We start from the raw sequence: 24,986 nt of genomic DNA on the forward strand, positions 1-24,986 counted from the left end.
ATGAATCGTAAAAAAAAAGTTTACAAAATTAAAAAATAATGAAAAATGAATTAAAGAATAGATTTAGTAAAAAAAAGATGAGAGAGGAGAGAGAAAATTTTAAAATTTTAATATTTAAACTAATATAATTTTTACATTTTAAATCTTATATTTACATAAACTATATCAAATTAAAGCTCTTATCGTGATCTTTAATTTGATAGGCATATTGAATATTTTATAATTAATCGAATTTCATAATTTTAGAAATAAATAAAACAAAAAAATAAGAAGTTAAAGAAAAGAAAATGAAAAGAATAAATAGAGTTTATAAATAAATCTTCAATTTTGTCTTAACTACAAAATCGCCATTCAATTTTCAAATTGATTTGAAATCAATTTCTAATTGAAAACTGCTGTTTTAATATAGTATAGATATAGAACACGATGTTTTCACATTTATAATTGGGCAAATTACATGAAAATACCTCACTTTATACCAAAATTTAGTTTTTTAACAATTTTTTTAATTGTAGCAAAAATTTCAACGAGCTTTCAACTTATTGCAATGTCCGTCCGTGGAAAATTTTCGGCCAAATTAAATCTGAGTTGGCAGCCGAAATACCAACGTGGCATCAGAAATGCCAAATCACACCCCCCTACCCCTCCGACGTCACCCCCTCTCTCTCTTCCCCCATCCCCCTTCACCCTCTCCCCCTCTCTCTCACTTTCTCCACCGCCGCCACAACTGCCCAGATCTGCGCCTTATCGGCGGCAGCAACCACTGTGTCTCTCTCACAGACACAAGACACCCAAAGCACCCCATCTTTTCGGCGGCAGCAACCACCGCCACCATCTTCCTCCGCCTCATCTCTCTCCACATCTCACCATCTCACAGCACACACACACACAGTAAGAACTCCTCGCCCAGACACAACCTCTCTCGCCGCGGCAATCTAAAATTCGGCGACAACAGTGGTCGGGTGAAGCCAACCTCCATTGCTTCCCTCTCCCGACCTCTCTCTCTCTCTCTGACTCAACGACAAACACCCAAAACCACCGCATACTTCATCCCCATTCCTCCTACGAAATCCTAGATCCCCTTTTCTGGGACCTCTGTCTACTTGCTTCCCCTTCCCCCATCCCCACTGCCGGCGAGCGAGGACCGACCTTTTCTGGGACCACCACCGCACGAGGTTTTCCGACGGCGGAGTGTACGCAGCGAGGGCGGTGGAAGAAGTGAGAGAGAGGGGATCTCTTGGCTGAGGCGAACTCGCCACCGCCGCTCGATTCCTTTTCTCTCTCTCTCTCACCAAATTTTAGATACCAAATTTCATATATCAAATTTCAAGTAGTGGCGCCCTAGTTCTCTTCGCTGAGGCATTTTCTGGGACCTCCCACCGCTCGACGTCGTTCTTCGGTTTGAGTCGTCTTCTGAAAATCGGAGCCGGGAATTGAGTGGAGGAGAGAGAGAGGGGGGGGAGAGGAAGTGGCGGCGGTGGGAGATGGGGGAAGGGGAAGCGTCCGACGGAGGTGAGAGAGCCGACTGTGTGGTGGTAGTGGCGGCGGTTGTGGCAGATCTGGTCGGTTGTGGCAGCGGTGGAGGAAGTGAGAGAGAGGGTGAGAGCCGACAGAGAGAGGGGGAATTGGGAAGGGGGATGGGGAAGAGAGAGAGAGGGTGACAGGGGGGGAAGAGAGAGAGGGTGACGTGGGAGGGGGAGGTGGGGTGTGATTTGGCATTCCGGCTGCCAACTCAGATTTAATTTGGCCGGAAATTTTCCCCGGACGGACATTGCAACAAATTGAAAGCTCGTTGAAATTTTTGCTACAATTAAAAAGATTGTCAAAAAACCAGATTTTGATATAAAGTGAGGTATTTTCATGCGATTTGACCTTTCTAATTTTACTATTCTAATTGAATTTATTTGCACACTGTTATGTTTTTATACATAGTAAGATTTTTTATAAGGCAACTTATTCCCTTATTTCTACACAACAACTAATTTATTTGTATTATATAACATTGAATAATAGGGTTAATAGTAATTTATATCCTGACTTTTCATAATTTTTTTCAAATTTATTCCAATCTTTACAAAATATCAATTTTATACTTGATCTTTTAAAAAAATTAATTTATATCACCGAATTAAATTTCTAACGCTTAATTGATGTGTAAATTCTCTTTTAAAAAAATCATGTATTTGCTAGTATTTTAACAGCATGTCATGTCATCAATTTTGCACAAAAAAATTTAGTCTGTAGATAAATATGGAAATATTTTAAAAGATCAGGTATAAAATTAATATTCTGTAAAAATCAGATTATAAATTTGAAAAAGAAAAAGTTAAAGTAAAAACTATAATTAACCCTTTGTATTATATACAAACTGTAATTATCAATGTTCTAACAAAGGTTCTAGGCAGCCAAATTCAAGCAGCGAGCGTCCTAATACTTTAATTTTTTCTTAGTTATCAAGTGATTTTGTGTTTTTTCAGTGAATGTAATGATTTAATTTAGATGTTGACAATATATTATGGCTTTAAAAAGTGGAAATGAAACACTACTAAATTAGTCGAAGCTAGAGAGATATTTATTGAAATACTTTTTGTATAATCTAATGACAGGTAGTCCCAACTCCCCAACAATGACGGTGATACAACAGAAGTGCCGATATCAAAAAAAGAAAGGGCAATTTGCTTACTTTAGTTGAAAATGAGCTAATATTTATTGAAATTTGTGTTCGTCGATAGCTTTTGATCTTCACTAATTTGAATGGACGTTTCACATCATTAATATATTTTTATATATAAATAAAAAACACACAAATACATATTTTCATAGAATATTATCTTTGTTTTATAATATAAACATATATTATTTGTTATAAATTTATATTTACATAATAATTACTCCATCCGTCTCAGTCCAATAGGCTCAGTTCCTTTCAGCACGGAGATATTCGTTGTGGATTTTCACAAACTTTAAAAAGTCCATGGAATTCACATAGATTCCAGACGACTTTCAAAGAATTCGTGGTTGGATTTCACCCCGATTTTCACTGATTTTCGAAGACTTTACAGGATAATTTTGGAATTGAATTCCATGAAATCAGCGCCCGCTAGAAGAGACCCAGCCCCCGCGGAGTCCCATCACCCGCTGGAAACCCAGTGACCGCTGACTTTACATTGGAAACTCGATCTCCAATCAGAATTCAGAAGAGATGGACCTCACAATTCTTCATTCGATCTGAATAGTAGAATTAACTCTTGTTCTTCTATATTACATTACATACAAATATATGTATCGTAATCGTATCTCAATGGTGATTGCTCTTTTGTTGGTTGCTGAGCGAGAAAAGCTTCTTAATCACCTTCACCAGAGATTCCATCTTCTTCGGCTTTGCACGGATCATTTTTAACTGGCGCACGTTAGCGCACTCTTCTAGATCTTCAAATTCATCACAATGATGTTGACTAGTTTCTTCACTAAATTCGGAACCGAAAGAATCGGCGGAACTCTGTAATTCCTCGTTGAAATCCTCCCACAGTAGGTCCATCTTCTCCTGCGATTTCGCTTTTGCCGCTGCCTGGGCCCAGCGACCGCGGCAACCCAGCGGCCGCTGGGAACCCAGCGCTCGCTGGACACTCTCAACGATTGCTGAGTTCCAGCGCTCGCTGGCTTCTTGGCCGCGGGTGCTGGAACTCAGCGCTCGCTTAAAACTTCATGGATTTCAATTCTCGTGGTTCTTGGCCGAATTTCGTCGTGTGTATTTTTTGGATGAAATCCATGAAAGTCATTCCGGATTTTAAGTCAATGGAATAACGAATACACCTAGATTTGTATGGATTTTAAAAAGTCTTGAACGAATACACCCAGATTTATATGGACTTTTAAAAGTCTTGAACGAATACACCCAGATTTCTGCAGACTTTTAAAAGTCTTGAACGAATACACCCAGACTTTTAAAATCCATAGGAATCCATCAAATTCCACAACGAATACACCTCCCTAAGAAACTTACTTTTTAATAGGTAAATGGTGTGGTCCACCAAAAATTAAGCAATTAAATGTTCCCTTATTTTTTTCTTAATCTCTTTTGATTAGTTTCCTCATTTAAACATGCAATATTAAATATAAAAGGAAATGAGCGGCTGAATTGAAAATTTAAAGGCACTAAATTAAAAAAAAAAGACGGTTGTTCATAATGGATTCAAAGGCCCTGAAAATTTAAAGGCACTGAATTGGTGCCAAATGTGTAGCAAGGCGCCAAAATTTTACATTTAACCCCAAAACAAAATTCTGGCTGCAGAATTCAAATTGATTTACAGCATTTTATATAAAGCTACATATCCTAACAATAAATAAAAACACCTTCAAAAGACAAACACTTCACAAAATGGTGCACTTGAAGGATGTTGAAGATGATAAAAAGATGATGGTAGTCCAATTCCTTCTTCAAAACTTCAAGGGTGGCAAACCCAAATACGGAAAAATGAAGGAGGCCGGCATCAAATTCCACTTGGGGAGGCGCACGATCACTCGTTTCTGGGCTGGAGCAAAGAAACAAAAGATGCAAAGTCAGCTCATCAATTTAACATCCACAAAAAAGTGTACACCACGTTTCACAAAGCGTGTTCAGATTGACATATAGCAAATTCAGTCATTGGAGCTGTGTAGAAGATGTACAATTAGAAAGCTAGCATTTGGCATCAAGTGTAGCAAGAGCACAGCGGGAAGGTGGGTGAATCTAGGGCTAATCAGAGCACATACTAGTGCCATTAAGCCTGATTTAAATGCCCCTAATAAACTTCTCAAGTTAAGGTTTTCATTGGAAGCATTAGAATATGATAGAATTGATAACATTCTGCTATTTAAGACAATGCACAACACAGTACACATAGATAAGAAATGGTTCTACATGACAAAAGCTTCTCATCGATTTTATCTCACATAAGACGAGCCCGAACCACGCAGGAGTTGTAAAAGCAAGACATTCATCAAAAAGGTGATGTTTATGTGCACGGTTTGCAGGCCCATCTTCGATGAGAATGGTAATGTGATCTTTGATGGGAAAATAAGCATTTTCCCATTCATAGAAGAAGTACCAGTCAAAAGAAGAAGCAAGAACAGAAGTGCAGGGACTCTAGAGACAAAACCATTGCAGTCCATAACAAGAGTGGTGACAAAAGAATGCTTCATCAACAAGGTATGGAAATGCAAAGAGATATGCACAAAATGCAATGGTGTACTTTATAATGTTGAGTTAGTATGCAAAGTGTAACTGCTATGGTTTTAAATTTCATATTTTCCAGATTGTACCAGCTATTATGGCTAAATGGCCAGAGGGTGCATCAAAGTTGATTTTCATTCAACAAGATAATACCAAGCTACACATAAGTGACTCGGATCCAAAATTCAGGCAGGCTGCCTCTCAAAACGACTTTGATATAAGAATTGTTCACCAACCACCCAACTCACCGGACACGAATGTCAATGACTTGGGGTGGTTTAGAGCAATTCAAAGCATTCAAGAGGAGACTGTCTGCACAACTGTTGATCAATTAGTGAATGCAGTATGCAATAGCTTCATGGAACTCGGTTCAGTTGCATTAAACAAGGTTTTTTTTATCCCTACATGGGTGCATGATAGAAACAATGCGAATGAAAGGTCATAATGCCTACAAAGTGCCACATATGAGCAAAGATGTTGTAATTAGGCAGAATGCCTTGCCAATCACATTGGAAGTTGACAAACAACTTGTCAACGAGTGTATCAGTCACATAATAGAGGCAGGGGAAGAAGAAAGAATGCAACATCTCATTGAAGAGTTGGGATATGGATATGAGGCTCAAATTTAGCTCTTTGAAGCTTAGATGAAGCAAGAAAGACTCTTTTTTGTAAAGGTTAGACTTCGGCAGACATAGAAGTTTTTTTTGTAAAAAAGCCAAAAGCCTCAAAGCCTCCTTTTTGTAAAGGCTGAAGGCTTATTGTAGTGTTTGATTTACTTTGAAAACGATGCATGATTTCCTATTAAAACTCACAACCTCAAACACAGAAAATAGCAAGCATCACCATCACACAAGGCACAAAGTCAAACACATAACACAGGAAGACTAAGGGGCTTTTCATGATCGGTGGCCTCAAACCCATTTCTTCACATAGGAATCACTAATGTGTTTAATGGCCAGAATGACCAGAAGGAATATGGTTTCAAATCAATTAGAGTATCACATATGCGAAAACATCAAATAAAAATCATCATATTAGCCAAATCTCCCACAAATCCACATATGCTCTTGCCACACATCCAAAACACGCAACACCCATCATCAGCATATACAAATGAACTCAAAATCCACAGATGCTATTCAACGGAACACAAGCAACATGAACTATGGTTTCACACGGAAGAGAACAGAGCATCACAGATGCTACATCAAGCAAGAAAAATGAAAGTCCTCACCCGTTTGATAATGGGGAAATAGATCGCGGTGAACTGATGTACAATCTTCTGGAATTAGTAGGGTGGTGGCTCCGTCTTTTCCTCGAAATCAGGTGCCGCCACTTCATCTTCTTCAGCCACCACCGCATCAGTGGCTCGAACTCCGGGACGAAGGTCTCTGGTAGATCCGTTACAGGAACCACCTTCCTCTTAGCCTGTCGAACCGCCTTCCTCCTAGCCTATCGATCCGTCTTCCTTCTACCCTCTCGAGGAAGACATGGGACATAGCCACCAAGATACACGAGAGTCACAACAATCGAAAAATTGCGAGTCAGAGACGTGACCACCGCTCAGAGACTTGGAATCGACGAATTCAACCAAGGATTGGTTGAATTTTGGACAAATCGAAGGGGGTTTTAGAGTACACATCACGGCGGAAGATCGAATAGGTGGGTTGCAGTCGATCGGTGAAGGAGTGGCGGCGGAGGTTGAAGAAGGGTCGACAGCCCTTTCGATTCTAGGGTTTGCTTAGAGAGAGAAATGATACAAAAGAGGATTTGAATGAGAGGCGTGTGAAATGAGGGGTTTTAATAAGGAGTATATCTCCTTTAATTAACCCTCATACTTATACTTAATAAAGCCCTAATTATTTCTATAAAAAGACTGGGCCTATTGGAATGGGACGTCCCAGAAAGGAAAACGAGTCTATTGGAGTGGGACGGAGGGAGTATATATTAAAAATATATTATGTGTACATATATATAAGTAAAAACATGTTGAGAAAAAGTTTGTAGATCAAAAAATGAAATATGACTTTAGATTATTTAAAATATCAAAGTAATAAAATATGATAACATTGTGTGTATTATATATATATATATATATATATATATATATATATATATATATATAAATTAGAATATCACAACAAATTTAAATTCAACACAGACGGGTCTGCTGTAGGTTCTCCTGGAGCTATCGTTGTTGGGGGTGTCTTCAGGGACCACTGGAGTTGGGTTCGTAGCTGTTTCCACTTTAAAGGTGGAATGGGCTACCGCTTTCGAGGCCGAGCTTCTAGCAGTTATTTTCGTTGTTCGTATTGCCTTCGCCAGAGGTTGAACTCAACTTTGGATTGAGTCCGACTAGACTTATATTGTCCATCTGCTGCAGTCACGTTCTAAAGTTGTCCCCTAGAGATTTGTGGCACTGTGGAAGACCATTATTTCTCTGCTCTAAAATTTTCAGATTCACGTCACTCATATCTTTCGAGAATGTAACAAGGTTGCTGATATTATGGCTAATCACGCTCGTCCGGAGGGTTGGTGGCCGTATGAACTGGACTTCATTAAGCATGCTACTCGCTTGTATATGTCCACTCATAGCGATATCCGTATGGTTATTTCTTGATGGCTCGACTGGGGCTTCATGCCTGCGGGTGTGCGTTACGGTGCGTCCCCTCAGAGAGGGCGGCTGGCTTAGTTGTTCGATTTCGTTGTCAGGTGTTAGAGCGGCCATCGGTGCATTTTTCAGCTCACTGGTGCGCTAGTAGCTGGGCAACGGTGGGACGGGCTCTGTTGGAAACACTACAGCTAGAAGAAGCTCTCTGCTTCTGCCAGTTGGCGTCGAGATGGTGGCAAGAGCACCTCGTGTTCTACTGCTGTTGGCCCTTAAAGTCTTCACTATCTTGGTTACTGTTTATGGCGGCTTGTCCGGCTGGGTACCCGCCGACGTCTTCCGCGCATTGCTTGGAGCTGGGGTCGTCATCTGTTGGAGGGACGCCTCCTCGGTGATGGCACCGATTGTTCCATGGTTGGCGGCATCAGGCAGATTGCCACTGTTGGGTTTCCCTGTGGTGTTCGTTAGCTGTTAGGTGGATGGGGACAAGGCGTCTTCGGGACTTTTTTACGGCCATTAGGTGCGCTCGGGGTAGGAGTCCTGAAGGTCGGGCCCTTTGGTGGCTCCGCAATTTGGGAGCCTCGCTCCCAACCAGCATTGAGAGCTCTTCATGCGACTCGCCCAGGCAGTCGAGGTGGTGGCTTGTGGCTCTCCGTTGGTGGACGTGTACGAAGATTGGTAGCTCTTGGAGCTCTATAATTGCTCGCATTCTCTGCTTGAGTTTTTTCTTAGCTGGCTCAGGGGTGGCCAGGGTTATTTGGGGGTGATGGTTGGACCGGAGCTCCCGAAATACTCCATTTCCTTGTGGTCGGTTCCCTATTTTTCATCTTTGTATTTCCTTTCACCTGTTTGTCAGATTTTCTTAGACGAATACTCTTTTTCCTTTTTAAGACTTTTCTCTCTGGGTTTTCCTTAAAAATGTATTAATGAGGCTCGGCCCTTAGTCTGCATTATTGTGCTTTCAAGGGTTCTTTAGGTTTTTCTTTTTTCTTTTTTATCAAATTGTAATTTAATAGAAGTCTAATAAAATTTGCAACTTGAATATAGAAATATATACTTGTTTAAATATTTTAATTACAAACATACAGTTTTAAATATTATTGTTCCAATTGTTGAAAGACACTAAGTATACTTAATATTCATGTGTATGATAACGAAGCACAACTTAGTTGGTCAGACGCTTTCCCTCTAGCTAATAGGTTGAGGATTCAAGTCACCACGGGGAAATGGAGAACCATTATTCATCATCTTTTTTTAAAAAAAATACTCGTATATGTATTTAAATTAAGTGATTATGAAATTTTATTTAAATACTCCATCCGTCCACTAATTCAAGGCCTACTTTTCTTTTTGGTCCGTCCACCAACTCAAGGCCTATCTATTTTTAGTAAATTTTTATTCATATTTTAATTGGTGGGTCCCAATAAACAATACATTTTTTCTTCACTCAACTAATAAACAATACATTTTGTGGGTCACTTTCTCCACTCAATTAATAAAAATACATTTTTTCTTAAACCCGTGTTTTTTCATGGAGGCCTTGAATTCAAGGACGGAGGGAGTACTATTTATAATAAATTACATATTTATTATATTTATAGCTTTTACATGAAAATTAAGTTAGTATTCACTATAAATTAAGTTATAACTTTTTACATGAAAATTATATATTTACTATTTAAATATTTTTCGTCCATTAGAAAAATACAAATACTAGTTCAAATTCATGATTATTCAATTACAAAAAAGGGTAATGATATGTATATTCTTAAATTTTATCCACTTTCTTATTTTACATTCATATTTCAAATTATGCGCATAATTGCCTAAATTTTGTTAATTATCTGATTTTGCACTCAATGACAAATTACTCTCAAACCATATTGACGTAGTACACACGTGTCTTGAAATAAGTAACAACACAGGCATGAGAACAAATGATATCAGGTTGTGCAAGCATGATCTCTGCAGATGTGAAAGCTTTCCACATGAAGAAGAACTGGGGGCGACAATATTATTATTGTTGACTCATCGACGAGCGATAGTCGTATAAATTAAGCATTTTTTAGATGATTTTCATGTCGAGAGAGATTTAAGAGCACGTGTGTCTTACGTTAAAAATTATATTGCCACGTTAATATGATTTAAAGGTAATTCGTCATTGAGTGCAAAATCAAATAATTAATAAAATTTAAGTATTTATGTAGAGAATTTGAAATATTTAGAATTTAAACTCACGACCTTTCGTCGTAAATTCACCCACTTCATTACTCACATGGATATAGACAAGCCCCCGATCGCATTGGCCATCGTTCGGGCAAATTTTGTTTTATTATACTTATGGTGTATTTTATATTTTCTTCTCCATTTTTAAATATATAAATATAATCTGATACGTCCAAATTTATCTACCTCTAAATACGCAAGTATGAACTCGCGCATACTCTTACAAATCCTAATTACTCATGCACGATATATTATGTCAAATTCCAAGTCATAAATTCACTGCTCAACGGTAATCCAACCCTTGAAATTGTAAAATTAAATTTACAGCTCGGTCCCAAGAAATTAATTTATTATTCCCTTTCTACCATCCCATATTATAGTTTATTTTCATAATTTATGCTCTATTCGTCCCATAAAAATGTCTACTTTCTAAAAAAAATGTGAATTTCACCCTTTTTTATCTTTTTATTCTTTAATCATATTTATTTAAGTTCTCGTCCTGAAATAAATATAGATATTTATTATGAGACGGAGAGGGTAATATCTTAAAATTTTATTTTATTAAAATAACTTTATTCAATATCTGTGAGATAATATGTGAAGCAATCAATAAATATTATTACAAAATAGAACAATTGCATGCATACTCACCCCATCCCAATTATATATTTATATATAGGTTGGTTTGCGTAAAAGGTAATGTTTTTTTTAACTCATTTACTAACATACCCGTATTCAACTCTTTGATTAATTTTTTTTTTTTTAAGGCAACTCTTTGATTAATTAGTTCTACTATTAGTTCATTGTCAAAGAATAAATATGAACATATATATTAAAGAATTTGATTGTTGATGAGGAGTAATATGTGCAAAGTAGGGAAAGAGTATAAATCAGCGGAATCGACCCCACGAGCGGGACGAATATGGCAGAAGAGATACAGTTACCAGAGAAGTCAATTCCATCAGAGAAGTCACCCCCAGCAGAGAAGTCAATTTTGGCAGAGAAATCACCATCACCAGAGGAGTCATCATTCGCCAGAGGAGTCATCCTTCGCCAGAGGAGTCATCCACGTCAGAGAAGTCCTCCATGCCAGAGAAGTCATCCGTGCCAGAGAGATCGTCTTTTTCAGAAGGATCGCCAAAGACGCGGAGGATTTTCCCGCGTGAAGATGAAATTCCTGATATACCCTTCAACCACGTCAAACGCATGCACTAGCATCGATTTTACCTTTTTATCCTCAATTGTAATCTATAAATAGGCTTCGTGTTCGTGTATTATTTTTACGCTATCATTTGCTCTTGAATACTACAGTGATATTTTGCTCTCGTGCTTGATTTTCCGATTGCTAGTTCATCCTTTCCGATCAACGTTAATAGGTATAGTTTACGCCTTTCATTCCGTAGTTTTAGGTGTTGGTTTCGTAAAACACCAATTGTTAATTTTCTTTTTTAATAATTATGCAAAATTTCAATAAGCTTATATAATTGGGATGGAGGGAGTATAAATTACATTTTTCAAGAAATATTAGTTGTATTTAGAAAAAAAATTAAAGGAAATTAAATACTCACTCCATCCATAAACAATTTGTCACAATGTAGACATGAGTTTTATTAAAATGTGAGTAGAATTATTAGTAGATAAATTTTTTTATTTTAAATATAGATGAAATTATGTGAAACCTATTATTATAAATGGTATTGATAAATTTTTCGTGAACGAATAGAAAATGAAATTATGACTTTTTTTTTGTGGATTAAGAGAGGATACTGTTTTAATACAACTATACAAGTGAAAAAGCAAATTGAAAAAAAAAAGGTAGGCAAATTGGAAGCAACCTTAGCTTCCTCAACCGTTTCTTCTAAATTCTAATCTTTCCACCTCAGATACATTCATCACTTCATGCAGACATGGAAAAATCCAAAACCAACTTTAATTCCTATTAATCATAATCAAACCTTCATTCATTTCTCCATAAACACATAAATAATCTCAATCTTTGCTCTCACAAACCCCACTGATTAGCTCCTCTCGCCTCAAACGACCACCAAAAGCATCAACACCGCAAAATAGTTGCAGCATTTGGGGGAAAAGGGAAGGTTTCGGAAGCAAAGTGAGTTGATGAAGCTAAACTCTTCGTTTTTTCAATTTCCTATTATTTTTGCAGTGGATTTTTGACGTGTCACTTTGAGCTGCCGTGAATTTGCCCCATGCATGTATGTGTGCATAGTATTTTGGACTTTTTTTTATTGATGCCACAAGTGTTCGATGTATTGCATGACATAATATTTCACTGCCAAAGCAAAAAGATTCCCACTATTCAGTTGTTGTGGTGGGGTAAGGTTTGTGGGGATACATTCAGAGGGTTACAAAATGTTTGATTTCTTCTGGTGTTTACTCTGTAGCGCGTGTACCGTATATGTATCGGAGTAATAATTTTGTAGAGAAGTAGAAATTTCATTGAGTGGATCGGTAGTACCATGTATTAATTCATGATCTTTCAATTCTACTTTAGGGTTAATTTATATCTCAATTGGCTGTTTTCATGTTCTTAAAAGCTATATTTTTTTTTTCAGCGTAGAATGACTGATTTGGTGTTGAGAAGATTCTAGGTTCTAGAGTTTCTTATGCTTTTTTTTTTTAATCGAGTATATTCCGGTGGATTTCCTGTGTTTCTTGAGTGATTCCTTTAGGAAGTGAGTATCTGCTGAAAGAACTGCTGCATTGCATCTGAGAATCTTGCTGTATTTGAATTTAAAGAATTTGAAAGGTGGGAAGCATGAATATACGTTTTTCATAGTTAATTGATCGTAAGTATTGAGTTATGCAGTTATGCATGAGTGGGTCAACTATATACTTTGTTTTGGATTATGGGAACATTTTGACTCATAATTAAGATTTTAATATACCAAGTGAAAACAGGGGCACTTGTTTGATCTGGTTACTTAAATATGTTTATGCATAAAAACTAGTGGGAGGTTTGAATCAGTTCTATGAGTCCTTTCATGGGTGCTTGAAAATTTTGAATGGTGAATGGCTGGTTTTAAGTTGATTTAGTACATTCTTATTTCTGTTTCTCTAATTCAAGTTCTGCAAACTTTTTTTCACTTTGTTCTGTCTTGATTAGTGACGATGGTGACAAGAAGAGTGGACCTTCGATCTGATACTGTCACCAAACCGACTGAAGCCATGAGGGCTGCAATGGCAAATGCTGAAGTTGATGATGATGTACTAGGTTATGACCCGACTGCTGCTTTCCTCGAAAAAAAGATGGCAAATATCATGGGGAAGGAAGCAGCATTATTTGTCCCGTCAGGCACCATGGCCAACCTAATCTGTGTGCTCACTCACTGTCAGATCAGGGGAAGTGAAGTCATTCTTGGAGATTATTCCCATATCCATATTTATGAAAATGGAGGTATTTCTACGCTTGGAGGTGTACATCCTAGGACAGTGAAGAACAACGAAGATGGTACAATGGATATCGACCGAATTGAAGAATCTATCCGAGATCCAAGCTTTGAAATATGTTATCCAACGACTAGGCTCATCTGCTTGGAAAATTCACATGCTCAGTAAGTTTTACCTCATTGGGATGACATACTACTTAATTGCTACTGTTTTATCACATACTGTGGTACATTTTTAGTTTAAGATATTTCAAAAGAAATGATATGATATGAGCAATTTTCTGGTTATGTTTTTGAAAGTGTGAACTCAATGAAGTGGATGATCTCAAGGGACATGCATTTCTGAAACACTTTATCTATTTTCTTAAGAAAGAAAGTTGTTTATTGATGCAGCTCTGGTGGTAGATGTCTTTCTGCTGAATATACAGACAAAGTTGGCGAGCTAGCAAAGAAATATGGGTTAAAGCTCCACATTGATGGGGCTCGTATTTTTAATGCATCTGTGGTGAGTTAAATAATATCCTTGCGAAGTATAAAAAACACTCATCTAAGGCATTACTGTAAATATACAACTCGAAATTGAACTGGAGTTGTGATTCCATTCCTTACTATGGCTCAAGAGAAAATGCGAAGAGATCAAGGTTTACATTATCCAAATTAGAATTTGGCTCATGCTGTGTATATGAGAAGAAAAGAATAACTCATGAATATATAGCTAATGATTGGATGTCTTGTTTTCCAGGCTCTTGGGGTTCCGGTGCATAGACTTGTGCATGCTGCTGATTCAGTAACGGTAGGTTCAATAGTTTCTACATCATCCATAAGAACTTCTATCAAAACTTTTTATATATAAAAATCATTTCATTAGTATGCTTGGTTGAGATCTTCCCCCACCTACACTCACTGTGGAACCAAAACTAATATGTGATGTATAGGCTTGCCTATCAAAAGGGCTCGGCGCTCCAGCTGGAACTGTTATTGCAGGTTCAAAGGCCTTCATTTCCAAGGTGAACGATCTCTAGGCTATCATTGTTACATTTCAAATTTGCTTCCCCTGTAACTTTCCACCAACCTCCTTCGTCTTTGTTCTAAATAAAAGGCAAAGATTCTTAGGAAGACACTGGGCGGTGGTATGAGACAAGTCGGTGTCCTATGTGCTGCTGCTTTAGTTGCAGTCGAAGAAAATGTTGGAAAGCTTGAAGGTGATCATAAGAAAGCTAAGATTTTGGCAGGTACCTTTTGCTGTCTTGATGTTTGGCATGCAGTCTCATATTATGCTCACCTCTAGTTTTGTGACACATTTTTCGTTCTCTGTCAGCGGCGATTAACAATATAAAAGGATTGAAAGTTGATCTGGATTCTGTCGAGACCAATATTGTAAGTATCCTTAGTGTAGAGGCCTTCGAGCCAGGTTAGTTGACTGCAAAACAACTAGGTGTCTTGATTAGAAAGTTTAACGAGTTTATGTGTTCCAGCAATATAAGGTATTTTAGTTTGTTTGAGAAAAACAAAATAATAGATATACATAGTTATCAATATATGCCTATCTGATCTTGGGAAAACTGAAATCTTCTTTACTAAGCTGTCAACATAGGCTCTGGGATTGGAGCAGCTTCTGTTTCTTCTTGGATTCTTCTTAAGTGAACTAGTGACTTTTAGAACATCCATATCATGATAAATTAGACGAAACTGAAAGAGAGCCTAGGATAGGTTCTACATCAATTCACTGTAAATTGATCTATTCCATTTGATTCGTTCCATCAAGAAGACTTCGCCATAAAGAAGATTCATTCTGACCATATTCTAGACTCAAGAGTCAAGTCTTGCTTGTTTTGCATTTTGTATTTATACTTTGACTCCTCTGTCTGTTTGGTGATTATGCTTATATTTGATTTGATTGCAAATTCTAATAAAAAGTTCTTAGAGAAAAACATAGTTTTTATGGTCCTCTATTATCAGGTCTACTTTGACATTCTTAAGGAGTCGGGTATAACTGAAGACGAACTTATGAAAAAGCTAGAAGTACACGGTGTGCTTGCAATGCCGGAGGGTCCACGCAAGTATGTCTCTTATATTACCTTTCTAATTTTTTCCCATATTCTCCAATCAGCATAACATCTGATAACGCCGTTACATGTCAGAATTAGGCTTGTCCTTCACCATCAGATCTCAGAGCACGACGTGCAGTACACCATAAGTTGCATTCAGGTAATTAATTCTGTTGGTGTCGACGTAGTTATGATGAGAAGTGGAGGATTTTGTTGATGATGCATGGTGTGATGTTTACTCTTGCAGAAAATTGTGAGTGGCCTCCCTGATCAAAATGGTGTCAACTGAGGCTTCTAAAGGCCATGATGTAACCATGGGGTTTTTCGTATTTGTTATGGTGTAATAAAGTGGTAGACTATGGAACTCTGTACTCAAAAATGAAATATTTATATTTCATCTAAAGCTTTCTATATTTTAAAACTAAATCCTGACATGGCCCGATGTGAGCAGCCCAAAAAAGCCGATCTTATGAAAAAATGATCACATCAATTTTTGGACCAACCGACCCAGCTCAATTTCTCCAATTGATTCGATTAGTTCAGCACCGTATGGTATTAATATATACATATGTTCGTTTATTAATTATTAAAACATATAAAAGAATTATGATGTTTTAAGGATAAAAATAAGAATGTAGGAAGCAGTCTGAGGTTGTAAATGCTAGTGCTCATGTTAACAACACCGTTGTAATTTCCACATAATAACACATCGACTGAAAGAATGGAATTACTATTATTGGCACAGGAATTAATGAAGATTCAAAAATAGTCAGTCACCCAACAAATCCTGCTCATCATCTTCAGCTATATGGTAAAAAAATGAAGAACAATAGCAGACCTGTAAGGCGACCTGAAATGGAGCTCAGCATTTACAGATACAGAGACGGGAAGGTCGGTCTATGACGGGTGCTTGTGAATCGCATCGTTGAGAAGCCGGATCAATAAGCTTTGCTCCTCATCAGTGGGATTCTTGTTATGTGTAATACTGTACAAGGTTTGAAGTTCCTCCGAGCTCGCCTTCTTTAGTAGGCCGTCGAGTATTTTCTCAACACCAGCATGTCTTTTCTTGCCTTCATCATCCTCACTCTTCATACTGCTACTTCTTACATATTGAGATTGCTGAGGGATCTGCATTAGCGGCCGCGATCTCCAGTAATCTGAGCACACGCGATTGTGGTCCAGAGCCTGAATTGCCTGCACAAACAAGTAATGCCAGGATGCAGGCATCAGAGAGCGAGAGAGAGAGAGGTGTGTCAATAGCCCAGAATCGAGAATCATAGGCTAGTCATAGCAGATTATACTACATAATTCGAACTAATTAATTTAAGGGCTTGCCTGCACAATTGCTGGAGAAGAAAAGCCAAACATTTCCATTCCGTCGAGACTCCCTGGAGGCTGCAAAGGGGGAAGGTTTGGTCTTCCCAACTTATGTTGTTTTGCAATCTCCTGATTTACTCTATCCCGGACCAACTCCCAGCATCTGGCAGCCGAGACGTGAAAATATACTTCACTAGGACAATGCTCCACAGAAACCTGCATGTTCAACAAATTGGAATCACCAAAATTAGAAATGAACTCAAATCAACGGGGACAATCGGGCGGGGGGGGGGGGGGGGGGGGAAGACAATCATGTTTCTGAAATCTGATGCGCATTATGGACTTCAAAAACTTTGAATAAAATCTCATTACCATAAATAAAGGTCCACTTTGTCCAGCATCCAGAATTTGAGAGACATAGTAGCACATGTTAGATGGATCTGTGACATCTATGTACTTGACTCGACTCCTAAATCCTGCATTAAACAGAGAAGCGGTTCATTGTGATTCAATAAAAACAGAAGCTGTGAGAAAAGCTAAGTACTCTGCATCATTTTTACAACAGTTACCCTTTGGGTAAATAGCCCGACTGTCGCTCCACAACTTTCCAGCGCACACAGCCCCAAAGTCCAAGGGTTCGACATTGCAATTAATTCTTCTAACTACCTTTGCAATACGAGGCCCCTTCTGGCGGTAATATCTATCTAAGATGTTTGGGGAGCCAGACTGATTACAGGACACAGTTAACCTGCTGTCAACTGGTCCTGGATCAACATTTAACTCCATATTCTTTTTACTATCTCCATTACATGATTTTTCTTCATCAATTTGTTGTGGTTTGTGGTCACCATCTACATTGGCATCACTGCATTTGGGAGTCCCCTTTTCTGGGACATCTTTACTAGAATCTGTATCTGGCATGGAGATTTTAAAGCAAGGGCTGCTATGCGGACTGGTACCACGACACGTTTCACGTTCTGTGTGGTCTTCAACTTTTACGCCCTCTAAACTAGAACCATTCTTCATTCTTTCAAGCATTGCAGAAGGGACAGTGGCGGGGGTGGTGGTTGTTGAGGCTGGTTTGTCAACACAATGACCAGAACTAGTCACATTTTCAGGGCAAACTGGCTTCTGAATTCCTACTGTATGCTTGTCGGATGCCTCCTTTTCAACAGAAGGTTCTTTGCTTGGTTCACCTCCCTCATCATCACTGAGCAGCACAACTTCGTTACTGCCAGGACATGACAATTGATTGCCTTCATGTTTCTCCGAAGCTAAGTTTTCCTTTGTAGATGGAAGCTGGTTTGACGAGGCCTTGTATCTGAAAGCTAACTGCAAAGAGTTCTCTTTCTTGCAATCCAGAGAAAGAGTGGATACCTCAGTTTTCTGAGAAGATGAGTTTGTCGCCTTCATATTTTGCAGAGCCAATACCACCACAGGTGGCTTTGAATTCGGAGGAGTTTTTGGGTTGCCAATGTACTTTGTAGGATTCGGAACAGCTCCATCTGCTTTCCCTTTCTGCTCTTTTGAAGATATGACGGTGACTTGGGAACTCATCTCTTTCACTGCCAATCCTTGAGAGGCATGTGATAATTTACCATTGACCCCAGGTACTTGCTTATTCTCTCTGGAGACATAAGAACTTAGAGAAAGTCCAAGATCAAGTCTTGCCCACCGATATACTGCACTCAGTTTTCCTTCTAGAGCTTCAACTAAGATATTCAATTCGTTGATGTCATAACGGAAAAGGAAAAATTTGGCACCCCATGAACACGAACATAACTGTTTTGCATGATTCAAGCATGCATATTTATTGGGTGAGCAGTGGTGGCAACCCGCAGCAGATAGATGCAAATCAAACAGGCATACGCTGCATTCCCTCTCACTAGTAGCATCAAAAGTACTCTCCATCTTCAGCGCCGTTGAGGATTTGCAAAGGAATTCTCTCCGGACCCTCTCTGTCTCAACACGAGCCTAGCAATAATATAGAAACTCCTTCAGTTATTCCAAATCATAATATGAATAATGGAAACAAACCTTCACAAGAAACCCTTAAAAATAACTGAAATTTCATTTCATCATCTGTATCTGCAATTATTGGAAACTACTGACATAATTTTTGCTAAGAAGAATGCCCATGTTGTGGCAAATTCATCTAGAAGGCTGTCGGTTACTCCTAGGACCTAGAGAACATTCTTGTACAGTGTTCAAGGCTAAGCAGAATAACAGGAACAACAACCACAATCAATTAGACCTAATCCTTTACAATATCAAAAGAAATTATTTTATCTTCAGCGGATAGCAAGAGCCAATGCCTCAAGTGCATATATTTCCTTGATCATTTATCTTTTGAAAAGTACACTTATAAGTTATTTGCAAAACCTTGACATTTGTAATTTCAGAACATAAAGGGGTCTCTTTCAATTTAGACAAATTTCAGGATATTATGTGATATGCTAATCATAATATTCAATAATAATTATACGAATAAACACAATATCTACCATTTCAAAAATATAATCAGCAAATAAAATTTTCTAGTACATCTCAATACAATAACAAGTGCAACTCATACCAAACACCAAATTTTTAAAGTTCAAGCATGCGCATAATAACCAAATGTGACCAATTGATTGAACAACAATACCTTCAGCGTTTTTGATAAAACCCCATCCTTTCCACAAACATCCTTCCATCGTAAATTATTTGCAGTAAACTTTCTCAATAAATTATATTCCCAGTTTGCTTTCACGGCTTCTCTAGCAGCACCAAGCAAAAGTTTATCATGTGAAATGGACGTTTTTCGGCCTTGCTCACGATAGAGCTCAATAGCATTATGTCCATGAGGCAACCAATCAACAGGAGCAACATTAACTGCTTCAGCACAATTAAAGCCAGAATTAAATCCAGCATGATATGCTCTAGGGAATGTCAGAACAAATTCCCCAGCATTTTGGACACACCGATAAACAGGCACTCCCTCGGATCTTAGGATTGAGGGGGAAAGCTGAGTCACCTGTAAAATATATTGAATATGAGTTGAGCTCAAGTTATTCCATGTCAACAACTCATTGTCACAATATGGGATAGCTACAGAACAACCACCTCTGTATCAATTAAAATTTAACTATCAATGACAAATCAATCTCTTTAATAATGGTAACTGTACAATATTCGTACAATAAATTGTTCCGAGCAAAACTACTGTCCAGTGACTGGATTAATTTCATTTTCAAGACAATTGGATTTTGGACCTAAACTTGCTCCAAAACTGGAAATTCGGCCACATTGAATTATAAAACGTTGTAGCAATATGTTAAAAAACCTTCTATTCTTGGACCACATATGTGATGATAATGCTCTAAAGTCCAACCCACTGAGAGTGTAAGTTGTGGCCAAAATTCTGTTTTGGGGAAAATTGCAACAAACTGCAGTTCATGTTATTAGCTTTACAAATTGAAAATCATATGAAAAAAAAACAATATTGGTGAAGTTTGAGATTTCAGAAGCAATCAACCCCAATAAATAAATGATAGAAATAAAAAGACCTCCAACTCCGTGCAAAGCAAAACCATTTGCTCACGTTTCGCCAGATAAGCAACTTTAACATTGTTGAAGTGATTCAATGGATAAATGCTTCTCAAAGAAAATCTCAAACAATATTTGTATGTGACATGTAATGACAGTCTCGCGAACACAATTCAAGAATCCTAGCTCAGTTGTTAACTCTATATCTTCAAGAGCAATTATAGTCCATACCAGCTTATGAAGCAAGTCAGGCTGCTCATCAAAGAGGTCAGGCAGATGTTTCTTCATGGCTGCCTCCAATTTTAGGGCATCCAACCCTGGAACACCATACCACAGCTTTGGAGCCCCCCAATGCATGTAATTTAATGAATACAAGTGGTGATCCTCAACATGCTGTTACCAATCAACAATACAAGAGTTAGGAAAAGAAGAAGACCAGAATCACCATCAAACATCAAGTTTAGACTGATGGCCAACATGAACTTAGATACAACCAGATTGGCCCAGATCAATTTAAATAATCATTCATTCATAATGCTGAACCTAAATCTAAGCATTGAAATTTTTTAGGCAAGGGTTGCAAGTGAGAAGAGCCAGCAAAACAAATAACTGCCAAAAATATCTCTAGAAAGCAGAGAATAGGTGAAAAGCTCTATAATACGAAGAAAAATACGTCTTTATTTTTAAATTCAGATTTTTGGCTGAGTTTAACACTTTAACTATACAAACAAGTTCTTAGTAAAAGATTATCTTTCTCTATTTGAGTTAAATGCAGAGTGAAGTATAATATAAGAGATTAGTGAGTTCAACATAGGTATATTTCTCTATCAGACAAACACATCCAGCACGATACACCAGGTTAATAAAGAGACGGCAGTCCTTACCCAACAAAACGACGAAAAACACATCCCTATATACAGCCAAGGAACTAGAACACCAGATATATCACTGCTTTCAAATGAGAGAACAGAACCAGGAAGTCTAGGGAAGTTATTTAAGTTCCATCCTGAGTTAATATACTTGATATCAGAAGCTGAACTAACTTGCTGAGCAGTTTTAGGAAATCCACTGCCAAATACTCCTGTTTCAAGATCAGCCCCATAAAGCACCTAAAAAGGAAGTTAAATGATCAGACATTAGATACATGGATTGTAAGTTTCACATTCACGAGAAAGATTCATTCTAAACTCAATAGAAAATTTAACTAATTACCTCAATTTCTTCAGTTGGTTTCTCCACCATCCGCCAATATTCTCCCTCAATATTCTCTACTGAAGGCTGCCAGTCCTGCCCCTGAAGCACTAAGCCATTACCTCCTGCGTCTGAACTATTGTTACTTCTATGGAAGTACTGGAACTTGAAATCATCGGCATATTTCTGGAATGCATCCAGGGTAAATTCTGAACCAGGTTCAAAGCCAAACCTATCAGCCTCTTGTAGTCCAAATTCATCTGGGACTTTGATTTCCTCACTATTGGTTTCATTATCAACTCCACTTTTCATACATCTTCTCTTTTTCCTCTTTTTATTATGATTAACTTGCAATATCTTTCTCATTGTATTCCTATTCTGAAGCTTGTCAATCCTTTGGACTCGAGTAGCAAACTTGGACTTCTCCCATATATCTCTCTCCTTTAGAGGACAAGGAGGCTTCCATGAAGGAGGTGGTACTATGCGGCAAATCCCATAAATTTCTGCTTTAGCACGTATACTAGAAATGTACTTTAAGGTGTCCTCAAACTCCTATTAGAAAAAAAATATATATACAATAATGAAACCAACAACAAAAAATAAGTTACAAAACAAACTGAACGTCATAGTAAATTTCAAAATCAACAAGGTGAACATTCAAAGACAGCTACTGAGGTTTGGAAGATGTTAACAAGCAATTCAAGGGGCAATAAGGACCTCTTCAGAAGGATAAAACACAGGAGCGTCGTCAAGATCAGGCCTGCGAGCTTCTTCTGGATGCCATTTTGCAGTTACCTGTTCCAAATTCATGTAAACATGTTTACATTTGTAGCATGCAAAGTCAAAAGGAAGTTTAAGTGTCCAATTAGGTCAGCAAGTATACAAACTAGAAATGAAACAAATAAGTTGTGAGAAACTTGCCTTTTGGCAGTTCTTACAAGATTCACACCCACGAATGATCCCTTTCGGGAGTTGGTGCCTCAATGCACGCTGGACCTGTAGAAAGTATACGTGTTATACTTATACTATAGATTCATGGAAGAGAAAAGTGCACATATCACATTGAACTACACTAGACCAACCTGCTGAGATTCGTGTTCATCACCGGAACTGTGATCAAACTGGCTATACTTTATCCCAACCCTACGCCTAACAGACTTCATAGCTTTTGAGTCATCATTACTGTCAAAGTCCACCTCTGTCTTCACTGTTTGTTGTTCAAAAGCATTACCAGAGCTTGTGTAACTGCCAACTTGGTTATCCTCTGACCTCTTTAACGGGAAGGGCACAAGTGACTCAAAACCAGGGGGGATTGAGGGAATTTCCATACTGTCGTCTTTGATGCAAGGTCCAACAAGTTCTGTGCCCATTACCGCTGATAAACAGTGAGATGAAAGTCCATTATTCTCAGAGCTTATAAATTGATGCCACCAAAAAAGTAGTGAACAAATTATTTGAAGCTAGTTATCTTAGGGCAAAAATATACTTGATTTTAGAAACTGAAATTATATCATAATTTCAGAAGTAAATTCATAGATCAATTAAATGAATCCAGATAACTTATTCAACACTGTGCACTTTCTGAATCTTGCTTAATACCTGCACTAACAAATCACTAATATCTGGGAAGCAAATGCAGCTTCATAAATCAAGAAAGTTATACCAAAAGATTCCACATGATTGGAATGCACAGGGCTGTATTACTGATATGAACTTTAATTTTGAACTACCTTCTATATAGGAAATAGAACAAGGATAAGAGAACAGGAGAACACTACAGGAAATTCACTATGAAGCTACCATGACATATAACACTAAGTTTATCCCAACGGGTTTTAACTGAGATAGAGGCAATAAGGAACTTACAGTGGCATGCAAGGCAGAAGTCACCACAAAATTAAAATGCATATGATGCATCTTGGTAGAAATATTAGCAAATCCACCATATTCTCTCTGTGAATCTATCAATTACATGACTGTAACTCACAAATCAGTCTTTAATTAGATCATGCAGCTGATAAAAATATGTTGATAATGCTTTCTGATTCCTATTTTTTGTTTTTCCCAATCACAGCAAAAGAAAAATGAAAAGGGAACTTGAGTCTATTTCATTTAAAATGATTTCAGAGGGAGGGGAGGGGGACAAGACAACCCTCTTCAGGTGTCAAAATCCAAATTCATTGACGACGAGAAACAGCACAGATCACAACAATAATTCAGATCTAAGAATGATAAAATAGACTCACGTATCTGACTGAAATATATTATACTTAGCTCCTCAGATTGCCTGCACCCACCCAGAAACAGAAGTACAATTCAGAAACAGATAATTCACCAAATTCAAATCATAACAATCATGTTAAACCAACACACAAACACGCACTTAATAAAGCAAAAATACAAACAGCTAAAGAAAGGGGGGAATCGTGATATGATTCAGCAGATCTAACCCTAACCCTAATTCAACCACCAATTGACTTGCAGTCACGCAAACAGCAACCAATTTACAGATTGCACCCAGATAACATTTGATGCATAATTAAAGAACAGTCCTAGTTCGATAAGGGTACATACCATATCAATTCACATAATCGAAGCAAAAAAATTACTACTATATTTAATCCCAGATGTGATGTAGCTTTAGCCTTAGTTCTCAATTCACATAAAGGTGGATAAGGGTACATACCATATCAATTCATTCCTATCTTGAAATTACGGAAAGAATAAAGTTCCGAAGTTCCAATATACTATTGATTGAAACAATTTCACTGCTCCCTTCTATAGTAGTACAACATAATCCAACCGAACAAAAGGGGGGAAATAAAACCCTAATTCCTACAAAAACAAGAAAACTAATGCAACAAATTCACAGACAGTAGCAGTTACCGGACTTTGCTTTGCTATGAAACCATGTGCCCATCACCAATTCCTGCTTAAAATTATCTTTGTAGCATTTATTGCTTAAGATCAAAACTAAGTTTGTATTTGTTGGCTTATAAGTTGAAGAGCCATTTCACGTTTATAACATGTTTTTCCGAAAGATTTCTTCGTGTCTTAAGAAAAGAGGGATTTCTTCAAAATATAGTGATCAAAAGTTCCTCTGACCTAAAATATAACTAGAATTATAGTAATACAAATATGATAGTACATATTTCAAAGAACTATACAACAAATATTGGTGGTTAGTTGCATTTAATTTAATTCCATATGTAATTCCACTATTAAGAGACAAGGCGATAGATACATTTAAATTGCCAAGCTTCTTCTTCTTCTTGTTTTAACTAATGTTGATCAAGTCTCAGCAAAAAATTCACTTTAATTAGCGAAAACGGTTGATATTAATATCATTTGATGCACAATCAATTTAATTTAACCAATTAAATAGTTTATTTAATGTAATTAATACTTTTATAAAATTATTGCAAAGAATTAGAGTTTTGTGAAGGGGT

At 37.6% G+C, this 24,986-nt stretch overlaps 2 protein-coding genes across 10 annotated transcripts; one reads left to right on the forward strand and one right to left on the reverse strand.

Moving 5' to 3' along the window:
• Positions 1 to 11,828: 11,828 nt before the first annotated feature.
• Positions 11,829 to 15,927, forward strand: LOC130997432 (low-specificity L-threonine aldolase 1). Of its 6 annotated transcripts, none has more exons than XM_057922749.1 (10): positions 12,280 to 12,380; positions 13,171 to 13,618; positions 13,847 to 13,958; positions 14,196 to 14,246; positions 14,389 to 14,460; positions 14,553 to 14,685; positions 14,772 to 14,830; positions 15,413 to 15,513; positions 15,595 to 15,661; positions 15,749 to 15,927. In XM_057922749.1, the coding sequence occupies exons 1-10, from the start codon at positions 12,296 to 12,298 to the stop codon at positions 15,788 to 15,790; spliced, it is 1,170 nt and encodes a 389-aa protein (XP_057778732.1). In that variant the 5' UTR covers positions 12,280 to 12,295; the 3' UTR covers positions 15,791 to 15,927. The 6 variants fall into 6 exon arrangements, with proteins under 6 accessions (XP_057778733.1, XP_057778732.1, XP_057778735.1 ...); XM_057922754.1 differs by lacking the exon at positions 12,280 to 12,380 and adding an exon at positions 12,495 to 12,525; XM_057922750.1 differs by lacking the exon at positions 12,280 to 12,380 and adding an exon at positions 11,829 to 12,156 and having other exon boundaries at positions 15,595 to 15,927.
• Positions 15,928 to 16,215: 288 nt separating this feature from the next.
• LOC130997420 (putative lysine-specific demethylase JMJ16) lies at positions 16,216 to 24,673 on the reverse strand. Of its 4 annotated transcripts, none has more exons than XM_057922731.1 (14): positions 24,424 to 24,673; positions 23,784 to 23,824; positions 23,404 to 23,513; positions 22,620 to 22,912; positions 22,459 to 22,533; positions 22,255 to 22,332; positions 21,559 to 22,089; positions 21,231 to 21,455; positions 20,578 to 20,739; positions 19,466 to 19,834; positions 17,388 to 18,792; positions 17,191 to 17,294; positions 16,837 to 17,034; positions 16,216 to 16,695 (listed from the first exon to the last, which is right to left on the reverse strand). In XM_057922731.1, the coding sequence occupies exons 4-14, from the start codon at positions 22,905 to 22,907 to the stop codon at positions 16,399 to 16,401; spliced, it is 3,732 nt and encodes a 1,243-aa protein (XP_057778714.1). In that variant the 5' UTR covers positions 22,908 to 22,912; positions 23,404 to 23,513; positions 23,784 to 23,824; positions 24,424 to 24,673; the 3' UTR covers positions 16,216 to 16,398. The 4 variants fall into 4 exon arrangements, with proteins under 4 accessions (XP_057778714.1, XP_057778715.1, XP_057778713.1 ...); XM_057922732.1 differs by lacking the exon at positions 24,424 to 24,673 and adding an exon at positions 24,224 to 24,402; XM_057922730.1 differs by lacking the exons at positions 23,404 to 23,513; positions 24,424 to 24,673 and adding an exon at positions 24,224 to 24,402.
• Between the last annotated feature and the right edge of the window lie 313 nt (positions 24,674 to 24,986).

The sequence above is a fragment of the Salvia miltiorrhiza genome, chromosome 8 (assembly GCF_028751815.1).
Source record: "Salvia miltiorrhiza cultivar Shanhuang (shh) chromosome 8, IMPLAD_Smil_shh, whole genome shotgun sequence".
Lineage (NCBI taxonomy): Eukaryota > Viridiplantae > Streptophyta > Magnoliopsida > Lamiales > Lamiaceae > Salvia > Salvia miltiorrhiza.

Coding starts and splice junctions, on each gene's coding strand:
- LOC130997420 (XM_057922728.1), bottom strand. CDS start 24,457: ATGGGCACATGGTTTCATAGCAAAGCAAAGTCCG. Junction 22,913..24,423: donor TCATAGCAAAGCAAAGTCCG/GTAACTGCTACT, acceptor ACTGTTTATCAG/CGGTAATGGGCACAGAACTT. Junction 16,696..16,836: donor CTTCTCCAGCAATTGTGCAG/GCAAGCCCTTAA, acceptor TTGTTTGTGCAG/GCAATTCAGGCTCTGGACCA.
- LOC130997432 (XM_057922749.1), top strand. CDS start 12,296: ATGCCACAAGTGTTCGATGTATTGCATGACATAATATTTCACTGCCAA. Junction 14,831..15,412: donor ATTCTGTCGAGACCAATATT/GTAAGTATCCTT, acceptor CTCTATTATCAG/GTCTACTTTGACATTCTTAA. Junction 15,662..15,748: donor ACACCATAAGTTGCATTCAG/GTAATTAATTCT, acceptor TTACTCTTGCAG/AAAATTGTGAGTGGCCTCCC.